This window comes from Salvelinus fontinalis, chromosome 25 (assembly GCF_029448725.1).
Source record: "Salvelinus fontinalis isolate EN_2023a chromosome 25, ASM2944872v1, whole genome shotgun sequence".
Classification (NCBI taxonomy): domain Eukaryota; kingdom Metazoa; phylum Chordata; class Actinopteri; order Salmoniformes; family Salmonidae; genus Salvelinus; species Salvelinus fontinalis.
Window position 1 is genome coordinate 31281011 of NC_074689.1, and position 23424 is coordinate 31304434.

A 23424-nucleotide genomic window follows, 5' to 3' on the forward strand; every position below is an offset into this window, starting at 1 on the left:
CTTTTGAATGATTTTAAAGGGAAATGTCAGAAAATGTGAGACTAAGTTTAGATAGCTAGGATTTTGTTGTCAAATAGTTTGGTGAAGGTCATTTTACTGTACAGTTACAGCTGATATGCATTGTATGTCACATAATAAATATTGCACTAGGCTCACAGTATTTTAATTTATAGGGTTTGGTCTGAGCAATGTCGTCCTCTTGTGGCACCTTTCAATGACAACAGCCGATGTTATGTTTGAATCAGATGGCGTGTCAAGTGGAGATGAGAGTGAGAATAATTGGATTACAGTGGAAAATGCAAAAGGAAATAAGAGAAGTAAACTGCTAGTGGACTCTAGACTCCAAGCGTAGTTATGACAATTTTTAGGTCGGAGTAAAGGTTTTGGATCGATGTTGTCCGATTGAAGTCTATAGAAATTGTGGTTTGAGGTGGCGTCGATGAGAGTAACGAGAGGTGTGCACTTTTTGTTGTGTGTATCTTTGGAACAGAAGGAGCGTGCTCTGCGCCTCAAGAAGATATCGGATTGGAATGTGACGTGTGTGGCTCTTCGAAGCAGAGCGCATATCCAGGGTGTTTTCTCTGGGGTGGCACTAGAAGTGAAATCAAAGGATATATGTGAAGAATTGGATCAAGTTGTTGGTGCACACCGACTAACCCGCGAAGTAGATGGCGCGAAGAAGCCCACTCCATCCATTCTATAGTTTAAAAAAAACGAAGTCTCTTCTCCCTTCACCTGTGTATTTTGATTTTATGAGATACCCTGTGAGAGCCTTCATGCCCAAACCCACAGTGTGATAAATGCAAAATATTTGGTCACGTGTATGTAGATGGGCAGGGTATCGTATGCCAGCTGAACCACTTTTTTTTAATTTTACCTTTATTTAATTAACTAGGCAAGTCAGCTAAGAACAAATTCTTATTTACAATGACGGCCTACCCCGGCCAAACCCTAACACGCTGGGCCAATTGTGCGCCACACTATGGGACTCCCAATTACGGCCAGTTGGGATACAGCCTGGAATCAAACCAGGGACTGTAGTGACGACTCTAGCACTGCGATGCATTGCCTTAGACCACTGCGCGACTCGGGAGGCTTCTGCTGTAATTGCGTTGGTGAACATGCACCCGAATTTCTGAAGTGTCCTGTTAGGGCGAAGGAGACGGAGGCGGTAAGAATATGGACTGTCCAGCATGTCCTATCCGGCGGCGGTGAGAAGAGTGGAAGAAAGGAGTGAAGTTTAAGAAATAATGTTAATAGGAGTAGAGACACCAGATACTATTAATTGTCAGAGGGATCCTGACATGTTGCATGTTAAGAAGGTGGACTTTAGCGTTAATTGCATTGGTTATCATCTGCACAGGGCAAACAAGAGGACATCTAAGAGAATAGGTATTGTGAGTGCGGCTGAGTATTTTGTTGGGACTGTGGTATTTTTATTTTTTTACAGCAGAGGCATTACAAGGAATGCTGTCGATGAATGCTCCATCTTCACATGCACCTAAGCCTGTTTATGGATGGGATTTTAACTGTGACTGGAGGAGTGAGATGTTTTTTATTTTGTATAACCTCGTGTTCCCACCCCATCCCGCAATGAAATATATTTTGTTTCAATACCCGGTGCAGTAGATGGCGGCAATAGACATACACCAATCGGTGTATTCTGCCAAACAACCTTAAAAAGAAAAAGAAGAAGAATATGACAGCGCAGCGGTTGTTATGGAGAAGCATTTCCCCTGAAGGCTGGAGAAACATTGGAGAGTTGGCGTTGGGGACAGAAAGCAGCTGATCGGTTTCAGACGGGCTGAGAGCACGAGCTCGCGCTTCTGTCAGACTGAATAAACTCCATAGGTAAGCAACGAGACAGCAACATGCTTTGTTTTTCATCGCCAATACATTTGAAAGTCGACATTTGAGCTACGCAAAGCAAACTTTTACCGCGACTGAATGAGGTCAGGTAAGTGAGTTGTGTTAGCAGCCTAGCGATAGCTTGGCTTCCTAATTAATTTGCATGGCAGGCATTACAAAATGGCAATGACGCACAGGTTGGCCACGGAGAGCGGTAACGTATGTTTGATGTAGCAGGTAGTTTATGTTAAGCGACGTAGAAAACGTTTGTTGATGACCAAATTTAATTTAGTACCGTCAGATAACCAGCTGCATAGTTTTTGTGACTGGAGGATTAGATTTAGACTTTTGGCTGAACTAGATAGCTACCTAGCTACTTACTGCGTCTAGTGTAACCTGGCACCTAGCATGCTAAACTAGTTTCTTACCTGAGGCGTGCTAGTTAAATCTGCTAACATCTACACACAGTGAAACACATTTTTCATAATGATTCTGCTTGCTTACTATTCAAAGTTTGTAATGTATTATTCAGTCATCAGACATTTCCTGTTATTTTAGGAGGATAACTTGATACATGATTGTAGACAGTTGTTAACATGTTCAATTCATGCAACAAGTTACTTGTATTTTTCAGTAGGCTGCACTGCAAGACTGTTTTGCCAGGTACCAAGTAAAGAAGCATAGATAGATGTATACATTTTTAATGCCTTACTTTAGAATATAAATTCAAGTCTATTGCATTTATGTATTTTGTCCATGCGTTCTTTTCCAGGTCTGACTGTATGAAGTGTTAGTGTATTATATTTGTGTGTGTCAAGGACCAACAGGATATCAGGCTTAGAATTTACGTTATAAGAATGACACAGCCTTGTAAATGACAAACGCACTTTGTACCTTATGTCGGCTTTCCCTACACTTAATGTCCGTGCTGCTAATATTTATGATACTGGTCATAGTTGTTCTTATTTCCCTGGATTTGCATAAGTTAGCATTTGATTTTGTTTTCATGAAGAAACAGTCTATTGAAAGAGAGGAAGCAGGTCACATTTCTTATTATACTTTAGAGAGATCTGGCAGAGGAGAGGTAGAGGTTACATCTACTGCATGAGCTTGAGTAGCGCACACTGCTGCACTCACATGTGTACACTATCTAAGATTCTGGAGATTAACACAATAGCTTAGGCCACATTGCAACATGGTACACACACTGGCCTACGTAAACTTTTGCTCTGTGGCTGACTTGTGTTTGGTTGACTTTAAATCTTGCTAACTCTTTTGAGAGGGTCTAAGGTCTTTATGTTGAACAGTACAGATTTCACACAGCAAGGAGAGAGAACCATACCTAACCAAACGTCTTATCCAACCATAGGATAAACAATACTAGCTCTGCTTTTCTCTGCCTATCAATGGAGGCCTAACTGCTGGGGACAATGTTCAGTTTTCAGAGGAGCCATATAGTGTAGCCTTCACAAATCTTGTTGTCACTTATCCATCTCTAACTACTGTATAGCCTAATGATAAGACAGTGAGACGGTTGGGCTGATAAGCCTTGAAGGAGTTTATAACTACTGCACCCTGACTGACATTTCCTCTTCATTTTTTGCCACCTACTGAACGGAACCCGTTAAAATATTGCCTTTGGGTCTGTCTCCCTCCTGCCTTCCCATTCCTCTTTATCTCCATCACTGTCTTTCCTCCACATCCTCTTGCCTTAATTTCCCTCTGCTCTCCCGCCTGTCTTTCTCCGTCTGTCTTCCCCTGTAGCCTCAGAAGGCTGAGGGATTGTGGCTAACATGGCTAAAGGTCACTACAGTCCACACATGATAGGACTTCTGAAGTGTCATGTCATGCTCATTAAACCATTTTAAAGCTGGGGATGGGGGGGAAAGGCCTTTTGGAAAATTGACCAGGAGATTAGACAACTGGGCAGTAGTTCAGGTGGCAGGATCATTCCAGAACACCATTGATTCAGCATTGTTAGCCTATATAAAAGCCAGGGACACAATGTACATGGGGTTGGTTCTTCCTGTCCTCAGATGGAACAGGAATGCTATTTAGGCCCAAGCTAAATCTAGCCAACATGTATGGTCAACTACCACTACCAATTGATATGTTGCTGGATTTATCATTATTGCCTATAAGGCTGCTTTAATCAGATTTCAAACCCATTTTTAGATTACATTTGTCTCCCTAACCAATACTTAGGCCTGTTTGTTACTAAGCCTCGGCCTATGTGGAACACAGGTTCACAGTAATCCCTGTTTTTGGCCTATAAAGTCCCTTTGAATACCTTACTCTGTAACTCATGTATGCACAAATGTGTAAGTCATTTGCTTTTTCTCTTGGGGACTAAACCACACCAAACAAATATTTTTTTGTGAGTATTCATAGTGAGGGCCAGTCACTGAGTGATTTGTTCCACAGAACCACCGGCCCTCCCTGTCCAGGCTGAGTCATTGACACGGTGGCTCATGTTAAAAGTTCCAAGCATTCACCGACCAATCTCAAAGTACACTGATGATACATGAAGAATGCAGATGAGCAAACTAGGCCACACAGAAGCCTATAAGCTGGTAGCGTGCACTACTGAGGTAGAGAGGAGATTCAGCAACACTTGGAGGACAATGGAATCAAATAAAAAGCTTCTTTATTTAAAAAGGTAGAACCAACGCATTTTGACTTTTGGCCTCCAGGGGATTTTTCCACTCCTGACGGTGATGCCCAAGCTGACGCATTCCTATACAAACTTGAATACTTACAGGGTAGGGTTAGGGAGTGACATGTCAAACTTTCAGTAGGCCTACCTAGTGGCACCCATTTTTAAAAGGTATGATAAACTGTCATCTGCTTGCTGCCAGAAGACAGTTTGTTTTACTCTGGTATGCCTGGTTGCATACATGAACTGAGATACAGGAGAGAGCGTCCCTCCCAGTAAATTATCCTTGATTTCATCTTCCCTATGCTATTGACTCTATTAAAGGCCCAGTGCAGTCTATATCTAGTTGTTCCTGTGTTTTTGTATCATATTGTACAACAGCTGATGAAATGAATACTGTAAAAGTGTGAATAAATTAGTTCAGTGTTATTTCCTGATAGTTGCTGGTTGAAAAACAATCTACACAGGAACTTCAAATCAGCAGGTTTCCATGGTGACATTACCATACGTTAAATTGGCTAATAGACCAATAATGAGTTCCAAACCTCTGCCAGTAACAACTTGTTTTCAGTTTTCCCCTCCCCACTAACACCACTCACAGACAGTCCTGGCAAAATACTTGTTTGAGAAATATTTTTTGCTAAAAAGCCATTTTTGCCCATTTTAATGGAAATCTATTGCAGTAAAGTACTTAATTGTTACCCAGAAATAATTTGACATTGATATAAATCTGCTGCGTGGGGACTTTTTAATAGCCACACAACCCTCACACACTCATTCTTGCAGGTAGTCATTTCTGTGGAGGAGGGTTGGGGTGGAGCCAGTCTTCGGCAAGAACAAGCTGTGAGGTTCAGTTTAAGGGGTGGGAGGTTCTGTGTGGAGTAGAGCGAGGAGTGCGTTCTCACTGCTTTTTTTTATGTTCTCTGAGTTTAGAAGACACCGTGGCTGTTATTGAACTGAATCTCCTGTGGGCCTGTCTGCTCGGCTAAAGCACATATACTGTTCTGTCTCTGTTCCAGACTTGCTCGCTGTTCGACTGACTGGCTGCGACTTGGTTTGTTTTATCTGTTTTATTTGAACTACAACAGATGAGCAATGATGTCCTTCCTTCCTAAAAGCTCACTCTGCAACTAACTCTATAAAGGACTGTGTACACACAGGGTCAAAGTTCAGCGATAGGTGCCTACATGTTTCCTGTCCACAGGAGAGGCTTGAGATCATATCTATGGTTTGTTATGTAATTCAACTATCACTTTCAAAATGACTTATGAACCACCAGGTGGTTATGTTCACATAAATATGAGCATGCTCTCTTTCTATCCTTGTCAGATTTTGATTTGATCAGTTGATATCTAGTTGACTATATTCTACTGGCTATCCAGGGTGAAATTAGACACTTTGTGTAGGTTTCATGGAAATTGAACAAGTGTGATTATATAGGCTAAGCTTCATGGTCACTTATGGTCTTGATGAGGTATAATGATAAGAGGTGAAGGGGTGTATCTCCATGGTGATTGACAGCATTACTGGGAGAACTGTCAGCCAAAGACCGTGAGATTAGGCAGGAAGGGGAAGTTAGCGGTTTTGTGATTTAGGCCAACATAACGTGCAAAGATGTAGACATGCAGACACATGCACTTCTGTCAGGCTCACACAGATCAGTGTTCACTCTGCAACTGAACAGGCTCGTGACTTTCAGCAGTACAGAGGGGCACAAAGATGGGTGATGACTAGAGGTCGACCGATTATGGGTTTTCAACGCCGATACCGATTAATCGGCTGTTTTTAAAAATGTATTTATTTATTTGTAATAATGACAATTACAACAATACTGAATTAACACTTATTTTTAACTTAATATAATACATCAATAAAATCAATTTAGCATCCAATAAATAATGAAAAATGTTCAATTTGGTTTAAAAAATGCAAAAACAAAGTGTTGGAGAAGAAAGTAAAAGTGCAATATGTGCCATGTAAAAAAGCTAACGTTTAAGTTCCTTGCTCAGAACATATGAAAGTTCCTTTTAACATGAGTCTTCAATATTCCCAGGTAAGAAGTTTTAGGTTGTAGTTATTATAGGAATTATAGGACTATTTCTCTCTCTACCATTTGTATTTCATATACCTTTGACTATTGGATGTTCTTATAGGCATTTTAGTATTGCCAGTGTAACAGTATAGCTTCCGTCCCTCTCCTCGCCCCTACCTGGGCTCGTACCAGGAACACATCGACAACAGCCACCCTCGACGCATCGTTACCCATCGCTCCACAAAAGCCGCGGCCCTTGCAGAGCAAGGGGAACAACTACTCCAAGTCTCAGAGCGAATGACGTCACCGATTGAACTGCTATTAGCGCGCACCCCGCTAACTAGCTAGCCATTTCACATCGGTTACACCAGCCTAGTCTCGGGAGTTGATAGGCTTGAAGTCATAAACAGCTCAATGCTTGAAGCATTGCGAAGAGCTGCTGGCAAAACGCACGAAAGTGCTGTTTGAATGAATGCGTACGAGCCTGCTGCTGCCTACCATCGCTCAGTCAGACTACTCTATCAAATCATAGACTTAATTATAACATAATACACAGAAATACGAGCCTTTGGTCATTAATATGGTCGAATCCGGAAACTATAATTTCGAAACCAAAACATTTATTCTTTCAGTGAAATACGGAACCGTTCTGTATTTTATCTAACGAGTGGCATCCATAAGTCTAAATATTCCTGTTACATTGCACAAACTTCAATGTTATGTCATAATTACGTACAATTCTGGCAAATTAGTTCGCAACGAGCCAGGCAGCCCAAACTGTTGCATATACCCTAACTTTGTGTGCAATGAACGCAAGAGAAGTGACACAATTTCACCTGGTTAATATTGCCTGCTAACCTGGGTTTCTTTTAGCTAAATATGCAGGTTTAAAATATATACTTCTGTGTATTGATTTTAAGAAAGGCATTGATGTTTATGGTTAGGTACAGTCGTGCAACGATTGTGCTTTTTTCGCAAATGCGCTTTTGTTAAATCATCCCCTGTTTGGCGAAGTTGGCTGTCTTTGTTAGGAAGAAATAGTCGTCACACAGTTTGCAACGAGCCCGGCGGCCCAAACTGCTGCATATCCCCTGACTGTTGCAAGGAAAGTGACACAATTTCCCTAGTTAAAAGAAATTCATGTTAGCAGGCAATATTAACTAAATATGCAGGTTTAAAAATACACTGCTCCAAAAAATAAAGGGAACACTAAAATAACACATCCTAGATCTGAATGAATGAAATATTCTTAAATACTTTTTTCTTTACATAGTTGAATGTGCTGACAACAAAATCACACAAACATTTGATTTCTATTGATAACTTATCAACCCATGGAGGTCTGGATTTGGAGTCACACTCAAAATTAAAGTGGAAAACCACACTACAGGCTGATCCAACTTTGATGTAATGTCCTTAAAACAAAATAAAGCTCAGTAGTGTGTGTGGCCTCCACGTGCCTGTATGACCTCCCTACAACGCCTGGGCATGCTCCTGATGAGGTGGCGGATGGGCTCCTGAGGGATCTTCTCCCAGACCTGGACTAAAGCATCCGCCAACTCCTGGATAGTCTGTGGTGCAACGTGGCGTTGGTGGATGGAGCGAGACATGATGTCCCAGATGTGCTCAATTGGATTCAGGTCTGGGGAACGGGCGGGCCTGTCCATAGCATCAATGCCTTCCTCTTGCAGGAACTGCTTACACACTCCAGCCACATGAGGTCTAGCATTGTCTTGCATTAGGAGGAACCCAGGGCCAACCGCACCAGCATATGGTCTCACAAGGGGTCTGAGGATCTCATCTCGGTACCTAATGGCAGTGTGGCTACCTCTGGCGAGCACATGGAGGGCTGTGCGGCCCCCCAAAGAAATGCCACCCCATGACTGACCAACCGCCAAACCGGTCATGCTGGAGGATGTTGCAGGCAGCAGAACGTTCTCCACGGCGTCTCCAGACTGTCACGTCTGTCACATGTGCTCAGTGTGAACCTGCTTTCATCTGTGAAGAGCACAGGGTGCCAGTGGCGAATTTGCCAATCTTGGTGTTCTCTGGCAAATGCCAAACGTCCTGCACGGTGTTGGCTGTAAGCACATTTGTGGCCTGCTGGAGGTCATTTTGCAGGGTTCTGGCAGTGCTCCTCCTGCTCCTCCTTGCACAAAGGCGGAGGTAGCGGTCCTGCTGCTGGGTTGTTGCCCTCCTACGGCCTCCTCCACGTCTCCTGATGTACTGGCCTGTCTCCTGGTAGCGCCTCCAGGCTCTGGACACTACGCTGACAGACACAGCAAATCTTCTTGCCACAGCTCGCATTGATGTGCCATCCTGGATGAGCTGCACTACCTGAGCCACTTGTGTGGGTTGTAGACTCCGTCTCATGCTACCACTAGAGTGAAAGCACCGCCAGCATTCAAAAGTAACCAAAACATCAGCCAGGAAGCATAGGAACTGAGAAGTGGTCTGTGGTCACCACCTGCAGAACAACTCCTTTATTGGGGGTGTCTTGCTAGACCTGTTGTCTATTCCATTTGCACAACAGCATGTGAAATTTATTGTCAATCAGTGTTTCTTCCTAAGTGGACAGTTTGATTTCACAGAAGTGTGATTGACTTGGAGTTTCATTGTGTTGTTTAAGTGTTCCCTTTGTTTTTTTGAGCAGTGTATATACCTGTGTATTGATTTTAAGAAAGGCATTGATGTTTATGGTTAGGTACACGTTGGAGCAACGACAGTCCTTTTTCGCGAATGCGCACCGCATCGATTATATGCAACGCAGGACACACTAGATAAACTAGTAATATCATCAACCATGTGTAGTTAACTAGTGATTATGATTGATTGTTTTTTATAAGATAAGTTTAATGCTAGCTAGCAACTTACCTTGGCTTCTTACTGCATTCGCGTAACAGGCAGGCTCCTCGTGGAGTGCAATGTAAGGCAGGTGGTTAGAGTGTTGGACTAGTTAACCGTAAGGTTGCAAGATTGACAAGGTAAAAATCTGTCGTTCTGCCCCTGAACAAGGCAGTTAACCCACCGTTCTGAGGCCGTCATTGAAAATAAGAATGTGTTCTTAACTGACTTGCCTAGTTAAATAAATAATAATAATCGATGTCCAAAAATACCGATTCCCGATTTGTTATGAAAAGTTGAAATCGGCCCTAATTAATCGGCCATTCCGATTAATCGGTCGACCTCTAGTGATGACACCCATGCATAGAAAGTTATTAAATCCCTGATTTACATGGTGTGTGTTCCTAGTGCGAACAGCAAACACAGTAAACCGGTTTTATGAACAAGGATGTTGGATTGAGGACAAACGCATATAGACATGAAGACCAGTAGTGTTCATGTCTACATCACTGTTTTCAATGCAAAAAGTACATTTAAAATATAGGCATACAACTGGTGTGGTGTTGTATTTTGTAAACGCTGATTGCGGTTTTATTTCGGTGGCATTGTGGTTTGTTTTTTAAATTGTTTACAGTGCTTTCTTCTGCTCCTGATCCTGAAGTAAAGTCCCTAAAGGGATTGTGGGGGACATGGCCTCTCTCCATTCCTCTTCCAAATCTCCTTAAGCGTCTGTAAATGATGTCTTCTCTCTCTGTGTTCACTATGGTGGGGAAGTAGGCCTTGAAGGGTTACGCTACTTAATGCTCACTGATTACAAACTGTTCTGTGGTGTGTGTGTGGACACTAGACAGCCACAGTTGACTGGTTTACCATGGTGATTTAGCCTATAGCCTGTTAGCCTATGCGTCCGCAGCTGGTTTGTGTGTGTAAACGGCTGCTTAGTCAGTCTGTAGGTGCTGTTGAAGGAAGAACAAGTAGGTAGGAAGCAAGGTGTGGCCCTGGCCTGTATGCTGCAGTAAATCTATTTGAATAGGAATAGCAGTATGCTGTGTTTCATGTGCCCTGACAGGGACACTTCATTAGTGTGTGAGGATGAGTAAACATTCTGACTCCAAGGAAATCCTTACACTGTGGTCTGGGCGCTGACAATGGACAGGTCATCCTAAATATAGTTTGTAGCCACAGTGACACAAGTGTCCCTAAAGCAAGTCTAGTTATTATGAAGTGTCTTGCCATCTGCAGAGGAGGGTGTCAGGAACAGCTTGTCTTCATACTGCCAGATCTTTGATGTATTGTCCTCGTCCACCACTCAGGTAGACCTCAGTTTGGAGTTGTTTCCCTGGTCCTGCCTGCTATCTTGGTCTCGTCTAGTTGACCTTCCTCTCAGCGACTCACAGGCCAGGCTAAATAATGGATGAGGTGCGAAAGAGCGGCTGGTGTGTAGGGCCGGGACGATACCAGTATCGCGATACGAGTTAGTATCGTGGCAAGGAAACAAAACACAAAGCTGATTTAACTTCTTTAGGAAAACAGCCCTAATGTTGGAAACAAACATTATGTTGTCACCCAGAGTCACATGTATTTATTTTCTAAACTATAGCACATTATTTTACATACAGCAGGTTATTAATGGAACAAAGAGTTAGGTCTGCTTCATGTTTACATTCTTGCCACTGAAAAATATTGTGAAACTGGTATCATCACATCTCTACTACTTCATTAATTTCATCTGTTATACTGTGTGTGTGAAATTAGTTACGGTTTAGGTTCAGTTTCAAGGCAATTATCAGGGTGATTATCAACTGGGCAGGGCACCTTCACCTGTCGGGAGGAGGAGGGGAGCAGGCCCTACCTGTTGGGGGGGGGGGGGGGGGGGGGCAGCTGGGGAAAACCATTCAAAAAATGACATGTCCTCCTAATACAGAAAATATTGCGAAACTGGTGTGAGATGCTACATACCTGGATAAACAGGGAGGACAGCCAGAAGGGCCACTGCTAGCCTAGCACTTAGCACCCAAACAAGTGTCAAGTACTACAACCCAACTAATTACCACCCTACAACATCCCTCCCTGATCCGTCCTCTCACACTAACCAACCACAGAGCTTGCTGTGCTGAAGCCGAGGTGGTGCAGGCAGGGTGTGTCAATCATTAATGAATGGTGTTCCATCTCCGGTTTCCTCAGGGAGGGAGAGGGGGACTGGTTCAAGATTGTGTGTATTACGGTAACTCTCTGTCTCTCTGTCTCTCTCTCTCTCTCTGTGTCCAGGTGTCAGGGGAGGGAGGTAGAATGTTATGTATTCTCAGCAGCACAATGGACCCTTGAGACGCCTTGATGCCGGACTCTTCCTGATTTCTGAAGCACCACCTGCACTGGCCTATTACAGGACTAGAAGACTGACAAGTGATCCAATCCCATGCAGCCCCCACCTCTGACCAACCTCTGCCTTTCCATTCTCTCGTACTATTGCACTCTGAATTAAGGTTCTCTGCAGTATAAGTCCAAATGTCTTTATTTTGTATTTATTTTTTACCTCATTGATATATATATATTTTTTTACAGGGACCTCACGATACAATACTTAGGCGCCGATATGTATTGTGTTTCTCATGATAGTTATTGTGATTTGATACTGTGATTTTATTGCGATTTTGATGTTCCAAACATATTGCTCACCACATGTCAGCTGCAGAGAGTCAAGAGAAAGCATGAGAAAATTAGTTTTGATCTTTCATGGAAATAAGTGGTGAAAACATGTTGGCTCACTATTTAAGAAGAAGATGGAGAACAAGCTATAGGATGACTAGTGCTACCTAATGCTTCCTAGCAAGAAAAATACATTACAAATCGAAAGTAGCGATTTATAATGGAACTATATCGATTTATCATTATATTTTTTTAGCAGTGATATGGATTTAAGGACTGAAATATGGTTCAAAGTTGTTTTTTTCCACTTTCTACTGCTAAAATCCAGGATCAGATCAGATCAGTGAAACAGGACAGGGGAGGGGGTGGGGGGAGGGCTTTGGCGTGGCATGGCAGAGCACGGCGAGCTGCTCGGTGAGATGGCCACGATTGGGCGTCTGAGCGCCACAGAGCGCTTGAAGCATGCCCAGAAGCGGCGTGCCCAGCAGCTAAAGGGCTGGGCCCAGATGGACAAGGACATGGCCCGCGGCGAGGGCAAGGCCGGCCAGAAAAGCAACAAGAAGGGGCGCACGCGCAGGGTGGTCTTCCCCAACAACATCACTCTGCTGGAGGCTGCAGCCCGCAATGACCTGGAGGAGGGTGAGTCAGTTAGCACACCACTATGTGATGGTTTCAGAAACTGATTTTAAGCCTAGTCTTGGGTTTAAAAAGCATGCTCAATGGAGAATCTCTTCATTAAAAGTGCTTTTAAATCCAGGATTAGGTTTAGGCTAATCCATGTCCGGGAAACGGGCCATAGAGGTTTTATTCTACCAAAGGAATTCCCTCTACCCCTTAGAAAAGCCTGTAGATAACACTCACTGTTTTCATGGCTGCTGTTCTTCAAAATAACATGAATAGTGGCAGGGCAGTTGCACAGTACGACCGCTCTATAAACACAAGTTACACAGGAAATCATTCATGCATATTTTATGTGAGACGCATCATACTTTTAGGCTTATCAGAACAGGCGTTTGGTTTCAATGGTGCTATTGTTAGCACACCTGATTATGGCTAATTATAGCGGTAACTTAACCTCTGCTCTTGCAATGCAAACAAAAGTTTATCTGAAATTTATACAACAGGTGGGTCAAATTCTGCATTCTGATTGGTTAAAACCACATTCCAGACGATTTCTATTTGCCAAGTTACCACCGGCTAAAGCTATGACTGTAATGCATTAGTGTTCCATTTCACTGTGAAATCCACTGTCTCATCAGCCCAGCCAGAGACAGGCAATTCCTAAAAGTTGATCTCCACTGTAAAACTCATCTAGAAATTATTTCCTCTTTATTTAAGACATGCATATTGTGTGGATTGTTGTTTATTGTAGATGTTACTGCACTGTTAACGGTAAGAGGGTAAGCATTTCGCTACACCTGCAATAACATCTGCTAAATATGTGTATGCGACCAATCAAATTTGATTTGAAGACTAGTATTTGGTTTCCAACAGCAGAGATTTGCATAAACCTTGCCGTCTCTCTCGACTCGGTCCTAACAACACCGTTCCGATATATCCTCCAAACACCGGCTTCTTGGGCATTATCACTTAACTAAGATTCCTAGTATGACTTACTGGAGTTCTAGTGAATAATGCCCATGTGTTTCTCTGCAGTGAGGGAGCTGCTGAACGGTGGAGTCAGTCCAGATCTGTACAACGAGGACGGACTCACTGCCCTTCACCAGGTACACACGCGCTCTTGCACACACAGTCCGACGTCTGCCCGCTTGGTCACCCTGTGTGTGTGTTTATGTTTAGTGTTGTTCTCAACACTGTAAGTACTGTCTGTCTGTGGGGTGTCTATCTAAAATCAGCCTATGTAAACACTGTAGAATGTTTTCACATTGCTTCTAGAGCTAGACATGTAACTTCTGCTCTGAACTGGACTGGCTCTTACATTCTTAGACTGTTGGGAAGGATAGATTTAGTGACCCCCCCTTCATAGCACTACTGTGATGTTTGAAAACGCCTACCAACACACCACCAAGAAAAGACACTGCTCTCCTTAGAAGTAAAACACACACCCTACATGTACATGTTAGCGTACACACACTGTAAATGTGTAAGAGTGGCACTAGCGAGCACAGTGCTCTCTTTATAGTCATGAAGTATTTCTTCCCTCCAGAATTTTTTTAATGTGTTTACTTAGTAAAAGGCTGGAGACCTGGACCTGTGCAAATTCAGTTTACTCTGCAGTTGACAGTAAACCTGTGTGTGTGTGTGTGTGTGTGTGTGTGTGTGTTATGCCCGTTGTGTGTCTGTCTGCATTCCCCCTGCAGTGCTGCATTGATGACTTTGTGGAGCTGGTACAGTGTCTGTTGGACGCCGGGGCCAGTGTGAACGCCTGTGACAGTGAGCTGTGGACGCCGCTTCACGCTGCTGCCACCTGTGGACACACAGACCTGGTGCGGCTTCTCGTGCAGTCGTGAGTCACATTATAAACACCTCAACACGACACACAAATCTACACAGTTACAATGTACTGTGCAGAATGTGGAGGACTTTAAAATGTACAAATAGTTTTGACCCATTCCTCTGGGTGAAGTTCAACAACTTCTTACCCTTTCTTCAGACACATTGTACAGTTCAAAGACATCCTTATCATTTCCAAGTAGGCTGTGATAACGATGTGTGTGCTTCTGGTATAACGTTCTCCTTGTCTGTGTTCAGTGGAGCAGAGCTGCTGGCTGTCAACGCTGATGGCAACATGCCCTATGACCTTTGTGAGGACGAGGCCACTCTGGAGCTGCTAGAGATGGTCATGGCAGAGCAGGGTCAGTAGGGAGAGTAAAAACCAACCTGATCCCCCCCCCCCCCCCCTCATCCCCAAACTCATCCTCTTGTTACATTTCTAACCATACACTCACCCTCTCACCATGGCCGCAGCCCTGTAACCATAGCTACAGTTGAAGTCGAAGTTTACATACAGCTTAGCCAAATACATTTAAACTCAGTTTTTCACAATTCCTGATGTTTAATCCTAGTAACAATTCCATGTCTTAGGTCAGTTAGGATCACCACTTTATTTTAAGAATGTGTAATGTCAGAATAATAGTAGAGTGGTTTATTTCAGCTTTTATTTCTTTCATCACATTCCCAGTGGGTCAGAAGTTTACATACACTCAATTAGTATTTGGTAGCATTGCCTTTAGATTGTTTAACTTGGGTCAAACATTTCGGGTAGCCTGCCACAAGCTTACGACAATAAGTTGGGTGAATTTTGTCCAATTCCTCCTGACAGAGCTGGTGTAACTGAGTCAGTTTGTAGGCCTCCTTGCTCGCACACGCTTTTTCAGATCTGACCACAAATTTTCTATAGGATTGAGATCAGGGCTTTGTGATGGCCACTCCAATAGCTTGACTTTGTTGTCCTTAAGCCATTTTGCCACAACTTTGGAGGTATGCTTGGGGTCGTTGTCCATTTGGAAGACCCATTTGCAACCAAGCTTTAACTTCCTGACTGATGTCTTTAGATGTTGCTTCAATATATCCACACAATTTTCCTGCCTCATGATGCCATCAATTTTTTTTGTGAAGTGCAGCAGTCCCTCCTGCAGCAAAGCACCCCCACAACATGATGCTGCCACCCCCGTGCTTCAAACATAACAATGGTCATTATGGCCAAACAGTTCTATTTTTGTTTCATCAGAACAGAGGACATTTCTCCAAAAAGTATGATATTTGTCTCCATGTGCAGTTGCGAACTGTAGTCTGGCTTTTTTATGGCGGTTTTGGAGCAGTGGCTTCTTCCTTGCTGAGCGGCCTTTCAGGTTATGTGGATATAGGACTCGTTTTACTGTGGATATAGATACTTTTGTACTTATGTCCTCCTACATCTTCACAAGGTGCTTTGTTGTTGTTCTGGGATTGATTTGCACTTTTCGCACCAAAGTACGTTCATCTCTAGGAGTCAGAACATGTCTCCTTCCTGAGCGGTATGACGGCTGCGTGGTCCCATGGTGTTTATACTTGCGTACTATTGTTTGTACAGATGGACGTGGTACCTTCATGCGTTTGGAAATTGCTCCTAAGGATGAACCAGACTTGTGGAGGTCTACAGTTATTTTCTTCTGAGGTCTTGGCTGATTTCTTTTGATTTTTCCATGATGTCAAGCAAAGAGGCACTGAGTTTGAAGGTAGGCCATGAAATACATCCACAGGTACACCTCCAATTGACTCAAATGATGTCAAGTAGCCTATCAGAAGCTTCTAAAGCCATGATATAATTTTCTGGAATTTTCCAAGCTGTTTAAAGGCACAGTCAACTTAGCGTATGTAAACTTCTAACCCACTGAAATTGTGATACAGTGAAATAATCTGTCTGTGAACAATTGCTGTAAAAATTACTTGTCATGCACAAAGTAGATGTCCTAACCGACTTGCCAAAACTATAGTTTGTTAACAATACATTTGTGGAGTGGTTGAAAAACAAGTTTTAATGACTCCAACCTAAGTGTACGTAAACTTCCGACTTCAACTGTACCTGGAAGTTGCAATCCCCTCTACGAGCCTTACTTAAACACGGTCTCTGTGGAAGTGTGTAAGAACTCTGACTTGCTGTGTGTCTGTGCAGGTATAACCCAGGACCGTATAAACCGGTGTCGTGGGGCTAAGGAGATGAATATGCTCACAGATCTTCGAGTGCTAGTCCAGAATGGAGCGGACCTGAACGCTCAGGATGACAACGGGGCCACGCTGGTGAGACACTCACATTCAAATAGATGTTTTTTTATTCTTCCCCTCTAATCGAGGACTGATTTTTAGATTTGGGCACCAGGTGGGTACAATTCATTATCAGGTAGAACAGAAAACCAGCGGTACTCTGAACCTTGTAGTGTTGGATTTGAATACCCCTGCTGTAACCCTGAAAACATACCTGGCTGGGGAGATTTTCAGGTCTTGTATTATGATCATATCTTCACTTCACCATTGGGATGAAAGGTTGACTAACAATTCACCTCCAGCTGCACATAGCGGCGGCTAATGGCTATTTGTCGGTGGGGGAGCTGCTACTGGAGCACCGGGCCAAGGTGGAGCAGAAGGACACGGATGGCTGGACACCACTCCACGCCGCCTCCTGCTGGGGACAGGTCAGTATTGTAGTACTCTGAGAACAGTCTAGAATGAAGCCCCCTTTCTCAATGGTGCTAAATGGCTGGCTCACTGACCTGAACATACTGGTGTGTCTGTTTTCCTAGATCCTGATGGTGGAGCAGCTGGTGGCTCATGGGGCCAGTCTCAACACCAAGTCTGTCCTGGAAGAGACGCCGCTGGGTAACAACACCACATGTTTACATTTGAGTCATTTAGCAGACGCTCTCATCCAGAGAGACTTCAGATAGCTAGGTGGGACAACCACATAGAAAGTACACTTTTCCGCAATAACGTGGCTATCAGTAGTCAGCGCTAGATGTGGGTGTCAAGTGCTGGTAATTTAGATTATTTAATTTTTTACATCCTGTAGTTAGACTGTGGGGATGTGATGGGCAATGACACAGAACCCTTGTATAGGTTGACTTATTACCTGTTATCATGATAGATAATAGTCCTCAAATGTTATTGGTCACATACACGTGTTTAGCAGATGTTATTGTGGGTGTCGCGAAATGCTTGTCCTTCTAGTTCCGATAGTCCAGTAATATCTAACAATTTCACAACATATACACACACATCTAAGTAAGGAATGGAATTAAGAATATATAAATATATGGATGAGCAACGTCAGAGCGGCAGACTAAGATACAGTAGAAGACCAAGATGGCACACACAGCATCACCATGTATCAGAGTGTAAGCCTGAATGGGGAAGGATTCAACAGAAATGTCTTCTGCATTTACCCCAACCCCTCTGAATCAGAGAGGTGCGGGGGGCTGCCTTAATGGACGTCATCGGCGCCCGGGGAGCAGTTATTGGTGGTGGTTAACTGTATGGGGATGACATGTCCTGACTCTGTTGTGTTTTCTGTCCGTGGTAGATGTGTGTGCTGACGAGGAGGTGAGAGTCAAGCTGATGGAGCTGAAGCACAAACACGACGCAATCATGAAGAGTCATGACCGACACAAGGGCACCTTGCAGAGACGAGCCTCCAGCACTGGCAGCAGAGGGTGAGTGGGGAGAGGGGGTTGAACAATAGACAATTAGTTCAAGGTTTAAAGATGGAAGGTTAAGAGCAGATGAGGGTTTTGTTAAGACACAGGCAAAGCCTCAGCCTCTTGTCAGTTTGTAGCTGTGTCTATAGTGTCTGTCTTTCGTCCCCCGTCTGAGCAGTAAGGTGGTGCGGCGTGTGAGCGTCAACGAGCGTTCCAGCCTGTACCGGCGGGAGCACCACAAGGAGGCCATGGTGTGGCAGGAGAGAGGCCGGCAGGCCGAACCGCAGGACGACGACGACGAGGACAGACAGACGGACAACGAGCTCCACCAGCACGTTGCCATGGTGAGTAGTACTTTTACTCCTGTCATAGCAACAACACCAGGACAGACAGCTACCATGTTCAGTCGACACTGAGAATAGAGGATATGATTGAGTTGATAGGTGAATGTGTCATATTAACTCTCTGTTGCTCTGGCTTTCTCAGGCTGCAGGTACCATGTCGAGGCTGGAGAATGAGGAGGGAGCGGAGAGGAAGTCTAGTCTGGGGAACGGTGGGACGCCCCTTGCCCTCTCGGCGTCTGTCCCAGGGGAGAAGTGGAGTGGAGGCCGGATGGACCGCAGTGCCTCCTACCAGCTGAGCCCTGCCTCAGGGTCTGGGGAGGAAAGGGACAACATGACCCTGGAGAAATCCCACCAGACTCTAGCGGACCTGAAACGCCAGCGGGCCGCGGCCAAGCTCAACAAGTACCCCGCCCCACCTCTACTCCCTCCCTCAGAGGAGGAACCTCCCTCTCCCACCCCTCTGCAGGAGGTGACCCCCTCCCGAGCTGTCCAGGAGACCCCCAGCACAGAGGTGGCCTTTCCCAGCTCTGTGTACTTCACTCCAGCCAGCGGGGACCCGCCCCTGCTCAAACTACGAGCCCCAGAGGAGGACACGTCCAACAACACCAAGGAGCCCTGCTGTGGAATCATGTAGAGACATACGAACACTCCCAAGCCACAATGTAGAGACACACAAACACTCCCAAGCACCCACTGCCTGACTGGAAATGAGGGGATGTGTAACACTCCTATGTGGCAAACCGATTTCAAGTCAAAACACTACGGTGACCACCAGATATACTTTTAAGGATTCATTGCAGTTTGATTCGTTTGAAGCATATTATTTGGTTCCGTCAATGATATGCCGTTGAATGTTTGGTCTTAACTCCATTTTAGTAAATGTAGTAGTACATTTTATCTTCTTGCACAGATTTATTTTAAACTCTCCTTCTTGAAAAATGTCAAACATTTAATATATGAGCACTTAACATAATGTTCCTCATTGCTCCTCTGAGGGTGTGGCCAGATCCATATATTTCCATATGGATATTTCTCTGAGTCTATTTGGATCTCAGGAGACCTTATATGGCCACCTGGTGGCTTTTTAGGCTGTGTGGAGACCTACAGATACCAGTATTACTCTTGCAATAGCACTGAGTACTTTCCTCTTAAGTCCCTTTTTTCATGTGTGTTTGGGGCAGTTCAATAAGAGTTCTCACACTAGGATGTATCAAGCACATACTGTATGAATTGTTCATCTGACTTCAGTGAATAAGATGTGCTTATTCAAAGCAGAAAGGGGCAAGAGCAGAATGAACCAAACCTGATTATTATGCTTTTTTTCAAGTTGATAATCGGACCAATGAATGATCTTTCCTACTTATGATTGACTGAACATGATTTTAGATGTGCACTGTAACTTGATGTGTACTATTGATTGAAGGGAAGCACAGATTATGATCGAGAGTGAGGCGATTTCCTAAAGTGATTGATACAAAAGGGTACATGATAGCATTTATTGATCTTACAGTGCATCCTGGAAGTATTCAGACCACTTGACTTTTTCCACATTTTGTTTCATTATGGTCTTATTCTAGTTTTTTCTCCCCTCAATCTACAGACAATACCCCATAATGACAAAGCAAATTTATTACAAATAAAAAAAACTGAAATATCACTTTTACACAAGTATTCAGACCCTTTACGCAGTACTTTTTTGAAGAACCTCTGGCAGGGATCACAGCTTTGAGTCTTGGGTATGACGCTACAATGTCATGCTTCAACATAGGGATGGTATTGGCCAGGTGATGAGTGGTGCCTGGTTTCCTCCAGACGTGACGCTTGGCATTCAGGCCAAAGAGTTCAGTCTTGGTTTCATCAGACCAGAAAATAAATATTTTTTCTCATTGTCTGAGTCTTTAGGTGCCTTTTGGCAAACTCCAAGCGGCCTGTCATGTGCCTTTTACTAAGGATTGGCTTCCGTCTGGCCACTCTACCATAAAGGCCAGATTGGCGGAGTGCTGCAGAGCTGGTTGTCCTTCTGGAATGTTCTCCCATCTCCATAGAGGAACTCTGGAGCTCTGTCAGTGACCATCAGGTTCTTGGTCACCTCTTTGACCAAGGCCCTTCTCCCCTTGATTGCTCAGTTTGGCAGGGCGGCCAGCACTAGGAAGAGTGGTGGTGGTTCCAAACTTTTTCCATTTAAGAGTGATTGAGGCCACTGTGTTCTTGGGGACCTTCAACGCTGTGGAAATGTTTTTGTACCCTTCCCAGATTTGTGCCTTGACACAATCATGTCTACTGACAATTCATTCGACTTCATGGCTTGATTTTTGCTCTGACATGCACTGTCAACTGTGGGACCTTAGACAGGTGTGTGTGCTTTTCCAAGTCATGTCCAATTAATTGAATTTACCACGGGTGGACTCCAATCAATATGTAGAAAAATCTCAAGAATGATCAATGGAAACAGGATGCACCTGAGCTCAATTTGTAGTCTCATAGTAAAGGGTCTGAATACTAATGTAAATAAGGTGTTTTTATTTTTCAAAAAAACTGATTTCACTTTGTCATTATGGGGTATTGTGTGTAGATTGATGAGGGAAAATGTTTATATAAGGCTGTAATAAAAAGTGAAGGGGTCTGAATTCTTTCAGAATATACTGTATTTGTTTTCCAGACACTCCAGTCTCTGTCTGACAGGGTACATAAGTGGGATTGTTTTTAAGTTTATTTTTCTCATTGGTTTGAATTTGCATCACATTTAAGTGGAGACAAGTGCTATTGCCCTACCTTTCTCCTGATCAGCATTCATCACTGTTCTTAAAATGATTAATGAACAAAAAAATAATCTACTGTTCCAGTGCACTAAGAAAATTATACATTTTTTTTCTAAATGATTGTAAGAGATTATTATATTTAAATGAAGGTGTTTTTGTCATGATGTTCAATGTTCCTCCTCAGGATGACAACTTTCTCTAGGCATTTCTATTTGAGCACTTTCTATACTCTGAATAGTGATGTATGTCGTGCTCAGTGGCTCCAGTAGGTTGTCTTTAACCATTCCTTCACAACAAACCTTTCCTTCCTAGAAACCAGGATCTACCTTGTCTAAATGAAATGAAGGGGTCATCAAAACACCTGACAGAAATGTATAGAAAACGATCTTGTTTAACCTCGTCAGTGTGATGGTTTATCAACAGTAAGTGCCTTCTGTAGCACAGGAGGTTGGTGGCACCTTAATTGGGAGGCACAGGCTCGGGGTAATGGCTGGAGTGGAATAGGTGGAATGGTATCAAATACATGGTTTCCATGTTTTGATGGTATTCCATTCGCTCCATTCCAGCCATTATTATGAGCCGTTCTCACCTCAGCAGCCTCCACTGTTCTGTAGGGTTGGCAAAGTGAAAAATATAGTGAACAAAAATATAAATGCAACATGTGAAGTGTTGGTTTCATGAGCTGAAATAAAAGATTCCAGAAATGTTCCATATGCAAAAAAAAAGAAGCTTATTTCTCGCTAAATGTGGTGCACAATTTTGTTTACATCCCTGTTAGGAGAAATGCTCACTATGTCAAGATAATCCATCCACCTGACAGGTGTGGCATATCAAGAAGCTGATTAAACAGCATGATAATTACACAGGTGCACCTTGTGCTGGGCACATTTAAAGGATGTCTCAAGTTTGTGGGAATGTGCAATTGGCATGTTGACTGCAGAAAATGACCACCAGAGCTGTTGCCAGAGAATTTCATGTTAATTTCTCTTCCATGAGCATCCTCCAACGTTATTTTAGAGGACTTGGCAGTACGTCCAACCGGCCTTTTTAATTATTTATTTTTTGTATACGACATGGGCTTAGAGTACTTGTGTAGACATTGTCACTTGTTTGTATACGTTGGGAGTCAGGTGGACAGTCATGCTTGCTCTCTTAAAGCGGAAATCCTTAACTAGAGCTTAAGGTGTTCTCCCTGCCACAGTTTCAGTAAAAAGCTGAGGGAGGAGGCTGGAGAAATACAACCACTCTCAAACCATCGACTACGCTATGGATGCAAGGACCATCCATGATATCAAAATGATCGTTTTAACCACATTTTTTGGCTATACAGTGATTCTTTACATTTACTTTGTTTACAAACATTGGAGTAAAACAAGCTTATATTTTGGGTTCTGATGGGGTACGACAGTTGAACTAAGCTCACGGGGCATTTATACGTTATATTCTTCAAGAATCAATGGGTACATATTCATCAGTCCAAAAATGTATGTAGTAACTAAGGAATGCCTCTTTAATAGATATACCGTTGAAGTGGGAAGTTTACATACACCTTAGCCAAATATATTTAAAATCAGTTTTTCACAATTCCTTACATTTAATCCTAGTTAAAAAATACTGTCTTAGGTCAGTTAGGATCACCACTTTATTTTAAGAATGTGAAATGCCAGAATAATAGAGAGAATGATTTATTTCAGCTTTTATTTCTTTCATCACATTCCCAGTGGGACAGAAGTTTACATACACTCAATTAGTATTTGGTAGCATTGCCTTTAAAGCTTCCGACAATAAGTTGGGTGAATTTTGGCCCATTCCTCCTGACAGAGCTGGTGTAACTAAGTCAGGTTTGGAGGCCTCCTTGCTCGCACATGCTTTTTCAGTTCTGCCCACACATTTTTCCAGGATTGAGGTCAGGGCTTTGTGATGGCCACTCCAATAACTTGACTTTGTTGTCCTTAAGCCATTTTGCCACAACTTTGGAAGTATGCTTGGGTTCATTGTCCATTTGGAAGACCCATTTGCAAGACCCATTTGCGGCCACACTTTAACTTCCTGTCCGATGTCTTGAGATGTTGCTTCAATATAACCACACAATTTTCCCTCATGATGCCATCTATTTTGTGAAGTGCACCAGTCCCTCCTGCAGCAAAGCACCCCCACAACATGA

At 43.4% G+C, this 23424-nt stretch overlaps 1 protein-coding gene across 2 annotated transcripts; it reads left to right on the forward strand.

Annotated features, from left to right (window-relative positions):
- Positions 1-244: 244 nt before the first annotated feature.
- Positions 245-21969, forward strand: LOC129823111 (protein phosphatase 1 regulatory subunit 16A-like). 2 transcript variants are annotated; one of them, XM_055881869.1, is made up of 11 exons: positions 245-1851; positions 11649-12665; positions 13683-13753; positions 14348-14493; positions 14739-14842; positions 16642-16766; positions 17033-17158; positions 17267-17342; positions 18043-18172; positions 18336-18501; positions 18644-21969. In XM_055881869.1, exons 2-11 carry the CDS (start codon positions 12416-12418, stop codon positions 19133-19135), a joined length of 1686 nt encoding a protein of 561 aa, XP_055737844.1. In that variant the 5' UTR covers positions 245-1851; positions 11649-12415; the 3' UTR covers positions 19136-21969. The 2 variants fall into 2 exon arrangements, with proteins under 2 accessions (XP_055737844.1, XP_055737845.1); XM_055881870.1 differs by lacking the exon at positions 245-1851 and adding an exon at positions 1863-1957.
- The last annotated feature ends 1455 nt before the right edge of the window (positions 21970-23424 follow it).